The sequence below is a fragment of the Euleptes europaea genome, chromosome 4 (genome assembly GCF_029931775.1).
Source record: "Euleptes europaea isolate rEulEur1 chromosome 4, rEulEur1.hap1, whole genome shotgun sequence".
NCBI classification, from domain to species: Eukaryota; Metazoa; Chordata; class Lepidosauria; order Squamata; family Sphaerodactylidae; genus Euleptes; species Euleptes europaea.
The window spans coordinates 93189003-93201447 of NC_079315.1; the positions used below are offsets into that span (position 1 = coordinate 93189003).

General features: G+C 41.3%; 1 protein-coding gene across 2 annotated transcripts in view; it reads right to left on the bottom strand.

Annotated features, from left to right (window-relative positions):
• The window catches only part of ERBIN (erbb2 interacting protein), a 91595-nt gene that overhangs the window by 15988 nt on the left and 63162 nt on the right, over positions 1-12445 (bottom strand). For both annotated transcript variants that reach the window (XM_056849250.1, XM_056849249.1), the window contains exons 20-21: positions 10996-11179; positions 8689-10228 (exon numbers count right to left, since the gene is read on the bottom strand). In XM_056849250.1, the coding sequence (XP_056705228.1) occupies positions 8689-10228; positions 10996-11179 (1724 nt within the window). The remainder of the gene's footprint in view (positions 1-8688; positions 10229-10995; positions 11180-12445) is intronic.

A 12445-nucleotide genomic window follows, 5' to 3' on the forward strand; every position in this document is an offset into this window, starting at 1 on the left:
AGTGTTTGCTGTATTACTAAAGGTTACATAAATACTGTTGATGGACTATTTGTGAGAATGTATTATAGTCAGACTATTGAATTTGTACCAACTGTCTTTGTATTGTTTGATCCTAAAAACCTTGTTTTAGCTTTGTAATCTTGTTAAAAATGAAAACTTTGTGAATTAAAAAATAACTTAAAACCTTCCAAAAACATGTATGAAGAATGAGATTCTGTGCATTCTTTGGGCCCCTTCTAACATTACCTCAACCACTTGGGAAGGTTACGTCCACTTTCCAATCCAGCCTACTCCTCCTAAGAGCTGGGGGGGAAACGCTGACATGTAAAAGAGCCAAAATTATGAATGGGCTCCATGTAACCTGGGACTTCTGATATACCAGATTGACCAGTGGGATGACTGACCCACTGCTAAAGTCATGTCAGAACGGACAATGAATTCTTTAAGTTCCACTGGAACCAACGGGAAATAACTTGGAAATAAATTCCAAGTGCCACAGCTTCAACTGTCATATACCCGCTAAAGATCAAGTGTTCCTTCTCTATTGATGCTTAGGTTCAATACATTGGCGTCATTTTTAGGAGAGCCTTTGGCCGTTAGATTCATTTGTTGCTGTTTCCATTCTTGATCTACTTCTGCAATTCCTTGTAGGTTTATTAGTTTAGGTGCTATTTTTCTGATATTTGAAGATCAGACCAAAATGTAGTCTATAGTGCTGGCGCCACGAGAAGATAAGTAAGTATAAGCCCCGAGGGAATAGTCTAATTTGGTGCCATGTAAATTTGTTTTGATACGTTTGCATTTTTAATTGCTATTCATGTTTTATTTGATCATTTGTATGAGTTCCCTTGTAGTTTTTATAAAGCTGAAAGCTGAGATATGCAGAGAATATTATTAGCTTCACAGGAATGAAGTTATTCATTTATATAGGATTAAACTAATCCATGAGCAATTCCAGAAGTAGCCAAGAATCCCATGTCACCATAAAGATAGACAAATTTATTATGGCCCAATTTGCGAGGGAGAATGACCCAAGTTCAACCTTGCAAGCAGCTCCTGCTAGTCAACTGTCTGAGATTTTTTCAGAGTAGCTGTGTTGGTCTGCAGTAGAACAGTTAGACTTGAGTCCAGTAGCACCTTAAGAGACCAACAAGAGTTCCAGGGTATAAGCTTTCAACTTTTCTACTCTGTCTGATGAAGGGAGCTTTGGCTCTCGAAAGCTTATAACCCTGGAACTCTTGTTGGTCTCTTAAGGTGCCAATAGACTCAAATCTAACTGTCTGAAATTTTGTTGTTGCATCTGAACTTTCAGGCTATGCTCCTTTATGCTTTAGTCTCATCTTTTGCAATAAGTTCTCCTCCAACGTTGCTACATACGATGTTAAACACTTTCTCTGTCCATTTCACACCACAGCAAAGGTGTGAAAGCACGCCATCCGTGGTTCAACCCCAGCATTTTCAATTGCAGGATCACAGATAGCAGGTCTCTGCTGAGACCTGCAACAGCCTCTCTAGTCAAAGGTCAGCACAGTGGCAAGATGGTCAAAGTCTCAACATATAAGGCATCTTGATAGCTACATGAGTATGAAGAAGTAATCTCTTGCTTACAGTGTTTCATGTCATAGTAAATTTTTCAGATCTTTAAGGTACCACATGATTTGCTCTCTCTCCCTGACCCTCACCAGTTTAGGATGTTCATAAAGTAGTGCTTGAAAGCTTGGGCTTCTTATTCTTTTTTTAAGTACGTGAGAGAGGCAGGGATGGAGCAGTATAAATAACAAAAGATATGCTACATGCCTAAGCTCATGACAAGGAGACCAGTGTCCTTGTACTCGTACAAGTTCATCTTTTAATGGGCAACAGGGTACCACACTATCGGAATGTCTCTTATGACTTCCAAAAAGAGTATTATAGATTTTGTTTTCTTTTTTAAAGAATGTCTCTTCTTATGACTTCCAAAAAGAGCATTATAGACTTTGGGTTGTTGTTTTTTAAACGAAAGCTGAAATTTGGTGAAAGGGCATGAAATATTCCTGAGGGGACCAGGATATCATACCACTCACCCAACCCAGGAGCCACAACCCTGTCTGGTCTACTTAGACCTGTAACATAAAAAAGGTTCAGGCTCTTGCATTGGAAGGTAATCCTGTGAAGTCCAGTATTTCGGCCTAAACTCTTTTAATATTCTTTTAACGGCTTTTCTATCAACATGTGGAATTTATTATCCTTGATGTGACTTTTATCAAATATTTTCTCAGCAGGGACTCATTTAAAATAACTGATAAACACTACAAATATGATGAAAAGGTGAGGGTTATTTATTTTTGTTTATCGTTACTCTTCCTCACTAGACTCAAGGCGGATTACACAGAGTGGGTCAATACAATCAACAGAATGGGACATTCAATAAACAATGCAACAGGATTAGGGGCAATAAAACCAACCAGAAATCTAGCAACAGAACTGAAGCAAAGTATAGGTATTAACATGACACCTTAAACTACGCAAAATTATATAGTAGGGTCCTACTTACAGCAGACTCAGTGGTCCCTAATCATTCATCCAAGCAACTTTGTGAATAATTCTGTACAGTGCAACCTGTTGCCTGCATAGAAAAGTCCTCTGGAATAATTCCGTTTTGCATTGTTTGCAAAAGCCAGATTGGGAGCCTTCCTGACCTCCTCAGGCAGGCCATTCCATATGGTGGGGGCCACAGCGGAGAAGGGGCACACATGGACAGCTGTTTATTTTGCCCATTTGCAAGTTGGCACTGGCAGAACATAAGGGTCTCAAAGACAAGAGAGTCAAAGGCCATGAAGGGCTTTGTACATGACAGCCAATACCTTAAATTGAGCCCAGTAACTGATAGCCAGCCAGTGGAAGGACTGCAGAATGGGAGTCATATGCATGTTCTAGCTTTTTTTTTTTTTGCCATCAAGTCACAGCTGACTTATGGCAACCCCCATAGGGTTTTCAAGGCAAGAGACGTTCTATATTATCAATAATATCTCCCAATAATACCTAAGCCACAACATTCTAGACAAGCTGGAATGTGTCCAGAGGAGGGCAACAAAGATGATGAGGGTTCTTGAGACCAAGTCCTGTGAGGAAAGAGTTTCTGTCTAGACATTAGGAAGAATTTTCTAACAGTTAAAGCGGTCCCTCAGTGGAACAGGCTTCCTTGGGAGGTGGTAAGCTCTCCTTCCCTGGAGGTTTTTAAGCAGAGGCTAGATGGCCATCTGTCAGCAATGCTGATTCTATTACCTTAGGCAGGTCATAGAATGAGAGGAAGGGCATCTTGGGCATCTTCTGGACATGGAGAAGGGTTCACTGGGGGTGTGGGAGGGAGATAGTTGTGAATTTTCTGCATTGTGCAGGAGGTTGGACTAGATGACCCTGGTGGTCCCTTCCAACTCTATGATTCTGCACCAACTGGAGTTTCCAAGTTGATTTAGAGGGAAGACCAATATCTAGCGCATTACAGTAGTCTAGTCTCAATGTCACTGTGGCATGGATCCAGGTAGCCAGATCAGCTGTGTAAGGTGCCATCCTACAGGCTAGGCTGATTTGGAAGCAAGCCTGCATTAACTTGCTTCTCCAGCAGTAATGCTGGGTCCAGTATAATCCCCAATGCTGACTCGGCAAGGGTCAGCTGAACTCCATCAAAAGTGGGAAGCACAATGTCTTTCAAGCTCTCCATCTTCCCAACCAGCATTATCTCTGTCTTTTATAACACCACTGGTATTGAAACAAATTGTCTTACAGCAGTTATTTCATATGTAAAACAGTAATTAAATAATCATTTCTTCAGGGCATCCTTCCAATGCAGAGGAGTGCTTTCCCAATCAACATTAATCTACCCATTGAATTGTGCTTCTGAAATGTAGGCAGCTATAAAGCTATTTACTTGTTGATTGATATTGTAATTTAAAGCAGAACACTCATCTGGGAAACTACACACAGCCTTACCGCACATTATACCAGCAGGATTACTGCTATCAGAAAGATTCGCGTTTAGGAGGTAATTCCTTGGCTCATTAATGTTAACTTTAATCATATTAATGCTGCTTTGTATGACTGGTTAACTGCATGGAGTGGCTACCAGAAAGTTAAGTCACTACCACTAGAGTAACACTGGAATTAAGCAACTGAGTACAAGCAAAACTTGCAGATTCAAACCTCTGAATTCCTTACCACACAATGCATTTACTTACTATAGTTTACAGATACTTACTCCAACATGCAGAAAAAGTATTTAGACACACACTTTTTAACTTCTGTAGAACTTCAAAAGTATCAACGTAGTTTAAAGCCAAGCTGGGTTAGAGTTTTAAAGTTTTGCATTCTGTACCAAACTCATTAGGAGCCCCATGGCGCAGAGTAGTAAACTGCAGTACTGCAGTCAAAGCTCTGCTCACGACCTGAGTTCAATCCTGACAGAGGTCTGTTTCAGTTAGCTGGCTCAAGATTGACTCAGCCTTCCATCCTTCCAAGGTCGGTAAATGAGTACTCAGCTTGCTGGGGGTAAAGTACAGATGACTGAGGAAGGCAATGGCAAACCACCCCATAAAAAAGTCTGCCTAGTAAACGCTGTGATGGGATGTCACCCCATGGGTCAGTAATAACCCGGCGCTTGCACAGGAGACTACCTTTACCTTTTTCTACCAAACAAATTGCACAAAATATGGCAAGATACCTTACTGTATATACACAGCTGGGTTTGACTTGGTATGTACCTGGATGGCCCAGGCTAGCCTGATCTCATCAGATCTCAGAAGCTAAGCAGGGTCAGCCCTGGTTAGTATTTGGATGGGAGACCACCAAGGAATACCAGGGTTTCAGTGTAGAGGAAGGCACTGGCAAACCACCTCTGCTAGTCTCTTGGAATGAAAACCCCAAAAGAGGTTGCCATAAGTCGGCTGCGACTTCAAGGCACTTTACACACACACACACACACACACACACACACACACACACACACACACACGTAACTGGTGCTTATATATAGTCAGATTTGCTGTAACAGTGTCAGGTCCAATTATGTGTTTGTCAGTAGTAAACCTACCGTATATACACGGGTATAAGCCGACCCGAGTATAAGCAGAGGTGCCTAATTTCACCCCCAAAATGGGGAAATTTCAGCACTTTTTTGGGGCTGAAAAACTCGGCTTATACACGAGTATATACGGTACTTCATTATACTTATATTTATAGCACCTAGCCCATTCCTAAGTGAGACACAGATGGGGGCTGATCTTTAAATTCACATTATGTGAATTCACATTTAAATTCACTTGGAAGCTGCGAATATCACAATGATTTTCAAAGAGCCTAGAACTGGGCATACAACTGGAAAAATAGCAGTCAAATAATGGTCAAGTATTTTTAAACCATTAGCTTTATTTAGAACGTACACACACACTGACTTTGATCAACCCGTCTGATAATTATGCTAACCAGAAAACACAGTTAACTGCTATCATAAAAAAATGACTTTTAAAAAAAGTAATGAATTAATGGCTTTTAACAAATTTATGTAAGGTTTCTATGAGTGTGAACACTGCACCAAGCTTTTTGCTCTCTGGTTACTATTATGGAACACCAAAGTCAGTCTACAGTCACAAATTTATAAAACAAACAGAAGGATAGCAAAGTAATAACTATTGGAAAACAAAGTACATCTGGAGTTACAGATGGCCAGTAGAAAACACTTTGCTACACTGCAAGGTTTGCCCTCAGTGCTGCTGGGCCAGGAGGCAATCAGCCCTTGCTTTTGTTAAGAGACAACGTAATAATGCAACATTTCACTGCACTCTTCTAAATGGGGAAAATGGGGGGATTCTTGGTACAATACTGAGTGTTTTAAATCTCAATATGGTTACACTGGCAAATCCTTCTCTTTTCTGAATAAAAGGAGGACAAGACAGTCACTCCTACAGTTGTTTAATTTTTAGAGACACCAGCGTGAACAGAGAAGGGAGCTTGTCCTTCCAGACTTTTCACTGTTTCCAAACTTCTCTCAAGTTCTGATGAAGGGAAGGGTAGAGACAGTGGCAAACTACATGTTTTGGCTAGTTATCAGATATATGTGGATGCTTCTTTGGTTCTTTTTTCATGGCTGCACATTTCATAACCTGCAGGAAAACTGCAGGCTGCCTAACTTTTTTTATCTCTCCTTCACACAAGTTTTAGTAAAAATATAGTGCAGCAGTCTTACATAGTTTACATAAGCTGTGCTGGCCAATGGCCGTAACAATAAATGTAAATGTTTACATAAGCATTGTTAAAGATGATCAATAGGAAACAACCATCTAACATGAAGTCTTGCTTCTACCCAAGAGTAATTTAATAAGGACTGAGGAAAAATCTTGCTCAAATAGCCTAGCCTTCTGTCTCCAACTAGTCAGTCACAAGCATGGTACGATGGAGTTATCCATCCCCTACTCTTTGCCTCCAGCGTCTGGTAACAAGTGTGTTGCCCCAAAACATAAAGTACCATGGACAAAATGTTGTCATTTTCTTTAAAAAACAATTAATTTGCATACCATCGTTTATATCATATTTACTAATTCTATCGGTCCTAGGTGATCGAAGAATCATTTGCAGTACCCTTGCCTGGTTAGGTGAAAAAACAGACCCAATTTGAATAGTAACAGATATTCTACTGTATGTGAACATAAGCAGTCCTAGGTGTTTCCAAAAGTGGAAAGATACTTGAAAAAGATTGCTCTTTCACCATAAACTGCTATAAGACACTGAGCGAGAAGCACTGGTGCATTTTCAGCAGCCGCTATAGGCCGCTAACTGTCAGCCTGCATAACCAAAGCCAAATACGAACAATACACGGCAAGCTGCCTAACTTTCCAGGATCTAATATACAAGCTAGGCTTTAAAAGGTTGCACTCCCTGTGGAAGTCAGCTACAGAATTATATACCCCTTACAACAGTCTTAAAGGAACAGTAAACAAAATAATGAACCCCTTATCTACCACAAACTGGTGAAACTGAAATGTGAACCTGAAACCTGATACTTGTGCACAAGTTCAAAACACACAACAGGCTGGATGCAGAGATCCACTTCTGAAAGCAAAAGGCCCTTCACGGGGAATGGCGCTTCATGGAGTGAAAGAACAGGAAGAGGGATAAGCCAGCATTTTCAAGGAAACTCAACCCCTGATCTATGACCATTACATCATTTCTGTACAGATTAGGTCACTATGGTCGTTAACATTAAAGCTTGCTGATTTCTTCAATAGAACGAAACAAGTTAATTCTCTTTAATACATGCATCAGCACCCCCAACAGTCCATTTGATCAGCAAGTTTTGACAGTGTTAAGAATTGTCCTTACATGCTGGAGACCTGCGTAGTAGGGAAAGTCCCATTCATATACCCTCCACTGCCTCTACTTCCTGCCTATGGCTGCCTCCCAATAAGCCACCCCACTAGCACCCCATTAACTTCCTCTTCCAGCTGCCATTGGATCCACTTTCGCTACCTCTATGCATACTCCAGCTCCGCATTCTTCCTTTCACACCAATCCTGCTCCATGTCCCTGCTCATCTGCTCCACTTTTGCTGACGACTGCTTTTTCCTTCTTCGCACCCTCTCACCCCACGGCCTCTCTCTTCCCCAATTCCTGCCTCCCACCCCATTTCACTGCAGTGTTGTCACCATCCAGCCAGATGCTTGGGAAAGGGCTCTAAACCTTTCTCCAGATTCACTACATAAGATATTTACATTATGTTGTTGTTTGGGGTTGTCTTGGCAACCAAAAATACCACCCAGTGAAGTATTCTCATGACACATCACAGTTGTCAAAATACTTAACACATGCACGTGAAGCTGCCTTATACTGAATAAGAACCTTGGTCTATCAAAGTCAGTATTGTCTACTCAGACTGGCAGCCGCTCTCCAGGGTCTCAGGCAGAGGTCCTTCACATCACCTACTTGCCTAGTCCCTTTAACTGGGGATGCCGGGAATTGAACCTGGGACCTTCTGAATGCCACGCAGATGCTCTACCACTGAGCGACAGCCCCTCCCATTGTTTTCTACGCTGTTAATTCTAAAAACATTCAGATTTTTCTGTACACCTGAGGGTGGCTTTGTTGTAAGGATTTAACCCTGGGTGTCTTTCCTATAAAGATTTTTTGATCCCCATGGTGGGTGCCACAGGTGGCTATTAGTTGTATAGATAACCACAGTTACGTTTGGCTGCTTTTTCTGATCCTCGTATTTACAGAAATGTTTTGCATAACAATCATATGGCACTAGTAAATTCCATGGCAAGTTGGCGCAGCTTTCTGGGAGGTATGGCAGTTAAGCAGGAACTGTCTACTACCCCCTCAGATTATCATTAGACACAATACCACTCAAGTATGTTACAATGTCACCGCAGTGATATGGGATCCAGCCCATTGAGTCATTCTGGGTTATTACGAAATCACTGTCAGATTTCACATTTACTAAACTTTGCAGCAAATAAATATTACACAGCTTTCATAGAAGCTAACTATTGTAAATATTGGGATTTTTATATGGTCAGTTATTGCGTGGCTGAATGCAACCGAATGTATCACACTATTAAAACTGCAACACACTCTATTGTAACTGTAGGACATGCACCACTCAAAATAGCTGGATGGCTCACTTTTACAGAATGAATAGAAAACATCACTGTTCCTTACCTTTTCTAACTTTTTGGCCTCAATATGTCGCAGCACCTGTTCCCTCCAGTCATGAGGGACTTTATTTTTTCCTAGACCATCTAACAGAGAGTGTTCAGAATTAACTCTTGGGTTTGTTCTTTTAGAGGGACTAGTCCTTGAATAATTGAAGTCACTAACTGACATAGTTCTCTCGGGTATCTCGTTTGCTGAGGGGCGAGCACTCTGCGGTCGGGGTACATTTGGACCATCAACACTATAGGTTCTTGCAGAAAGTGGTCTTTGTGGTCCTCCTGACATTATGGGCGGGACTCTTCCCATCGAATGCAAATCCCTGTATGTTAAATAATCCCCCTCAGGAATCTGAGGACGCCGGGGAGGTCCCGTATCACCAATGTTCATGGAAGCAGTGGAAGATACGCTGCTCTGCCGCTGAAGGGTATTCCTCGTTGCCCCTGATAGAAGTCTGTCATTTGGTGGAACAGCCCACATTTCCATGTGCCTCCCACCCATCCTTTGATGCATATTATATGCAGCACTTGCTCTAACATTGTTATGGTTGGAGAAATTCATGTTGGCAGAGTATTTCACAGGACCGCAACCTTCTACAGTATCTGACCTAGGCAAACGTTGAGGATGCGGGCAACTTTGTTCAATGAGAGAGTTCTGCTTTTGGGGCCACAGAGTGTCTTTGGCTGCCATACTGCTGCTGTATTGAATGTTATACTGGAGATTACCAAGTGGCTGTGAAGTATTTGTCTCTTGCCCTCTTATTACATTAGTACCTTCAGGATTGTGATTTGAATCAAACTTGAAAACGGTTTTTGTACATATTAGATCAGAGGATGAAGATGAAGATCCAGGAAATACTTGCAATGGCTGGTCACAGAGGAGAGTAGCGGACTTGCTACGGACAATATTTTTTCCATCTGGAACTGAGGGTGCTGATTTCACTATGGCACTCGGTTGCTGTGATCCATTATCGTTGATAATATCATAGATTTTCAGAGCGCCCATGTCCATATTAGTTATGCTGTGAGATTTTACAACTGGCCCACTCCGCTGTGGGGACAAGTCTTCAGTGCTCTTTGAGAGACACATTTCCGAAGAAGAATCTGTATCAAGTGTAGCACTTCTCTTCAGTTCTGATTTTCCTGCAGAGTGAGGTACTTCCTCAGAATGTCCATTAACATTACTTAGAGAGCACAGATTAGAATATTTCTTTTCATTTTCCATGTGCTCCATCTCTACTTTCAAATTGTTGTTTATAAAGCCCTTAATGGATGCTACTTCCTGTGTTTTTATTCGTTCCGCACTTGATTGCATTCCTTCCTCACCAGCCAACTTGCAGATATTCATGCTGATTTGCTGCAATTTGTGACTTTCATCAGTAGCACTGTTTAGTTCAACACCTTTCTCTATTAAAGCTAATCTCTCTTCAATGCTTAATGTAAATTCAGTAAAATTGGTAACTTTTTCTTGGGCAACCAGTTTTTCTTCTGCTGTGACATTTATTTCACCTCCATTTTGTAAGAGGCTATTAGAATTTTCATCTTCTTGCCTGAAAACAAAAATATTGTTAATTCAAGAGCGTAAGATCAACCTTCTCACACAACTTTTGGCAGGTGTATGCTTGTTTAAATTATTCTGCACCATCTGACCATGCATTTAAAGTTATAGAATCCAAGAAAAACTCTGTAAAAACAGTAACAGCCAAGCAAATCAGAACACAGCAATGGAAGGCTGCAATCTATCAGCTATAACTATACCTGTATCTTCAGCTGCTTCTTCAGCCCTATGTCAAGAAAGAAGAAAGCAAAAGCCTTCCTTCCTTCCATGATAGCAGTAGACCCAATGTTATCTTAGCCAAGGACAGTATCTTCCATACTCTATTTACTTGCCTGCCAGCTGCAAGTTTGCTTCCACCATTATGAGTGGAAGAGACTATCCCCCCAATCCTCCCTCCTCCATTCAGAGCTGCTAGGGGGCAACTAGCAGAATAAAATTCCAAAGGCCCTGGTTATCCTAAAGAACCCATAAAGCTGGGTAAGTAATGAGATTTCCTTTCATATGATGTTTGGTTTGAGTGGTATGCATCGGTACATTTATCTGGAGAATCCTGGTGCCTTCTTGGGACAACTGGGCAAACCACATCAGAAGGGCACTTCAAGGCACTCTGCAACTGGCATTAGAAATGCAATATGCGAACTCTTCTTTGTTTCAAACTGGAGATTACAATTTCACTGTCAAATTTCTAGAACAAACTTTAACAATTGAACAATTGCACTCAATATTCCAAATATAGTTATTGAATAAGATTTCTCAAACCTGATTTTGGAAGCGATGGACATGTTTGTCTCTTTCTCTGGAGAGCACATTGATGCTTCATGGCTGCTGTCAGTATTTAGAGAAACTGAATCAGACATCCGAGAAGGAGAGGAACAATTGCTGTTGTTTTGGTTACTATTGCGAGTAGGTTCATCCGACAGTGAATCTACATCGTTACTGTCATCTGAAAAAATGCAGTTCAATTTAGTATGTGCATAGAAATGCATCATAGTAATTTAAGAAAGCCTAATTTTCATATTCTGTTGAATATGCACAAGTAAATTGCTTGTGCAACTCAGAATTTCAGACCAAAACAGCTTTATGTTAAGTTTGCACTGAATAAAAGTAAAACTTCCTTACTACTGAAATAAATGGACTTCTTAGGTATGCAGTTATAACTCTGGTATTTTATAAAAAGAAATATTTGACAAATTACTATGTTTCAAGGCATACAGAAAAATGCACTGAACCAAAATAAAGATGAACAAATTATGTATTCTTATCATTTTCCCTTAGCAATACAGAAGAAGAAGAGTTGGTTTTTCTATGCTGACTTTCTCTACCACTTAAGGAAGAACCAAACCAGCTTACAATCACCTTTCCCTCCCCTCCTCCCAACAAACATCCTGTGAGGTAGGTGGGGCTGAGAGAGTGTGACCAGCCCAAGGTCACCCAGCTGGCCTCATGTGTAGGAGTCAGGAAACAAATCCAGTTCACCAGATTAGCCTTCGCTGCTCATGTGGAGGAGTGCGGAATCAAACCTGGTTCTCCAGATCAGAGTTCACCGCTCCAAACCACTGCTCTTAACCACTACACCATGCTGGTTACAGTGATGTAACAACATTTAAACAGAGAAAAAGAAATAATTTTTAAAATCTCGAGCTGCACCTTTATTAGTGAGCTTCACTATATCAATTATTTTGTTTCCCCTAAGGAACTTTGGCAGCGTACCTACAAGGGCTCTCTCCATTTTATCCTCACAAGAACCCTGTGGGATAGATTAGACTGAGCAAGAGAGGCTGACTCAAGGTCTCCCAGCTGAATAGGAATTTGAACCCAGGTCTCCCCATTCTAGTCTACGATATGGTACCCAATCTTGTTGATCCTGGGGGCACTTTTGAAACTTGGTGAACAGGGAGTGGGTGCTATCACAGAATGGTTGCCACAGGGGGAAATCTCAGCATGTTGGAAGGCTGCAAGCCAAGCATCCTTCTATGATAGAAGCAGCTGTTTATGAATGGGTGCTCCCTGCAGACACAAAAGTGCTGCCTCCTGGGCTCCAGTGAGATGCAGGAAGCCACGACTGGCCTGTTGGTTTGGGGAAGAAATGCTTTTTCAAGGCAGCAATTGGTTGACAGGGAGTCCATGGTTAGGAGCCATGATGCCCACGGACACCATACTGGGGATTATTGTTCTAACCACTATACCAGCTTTCAGTGGTGCCTGGGTC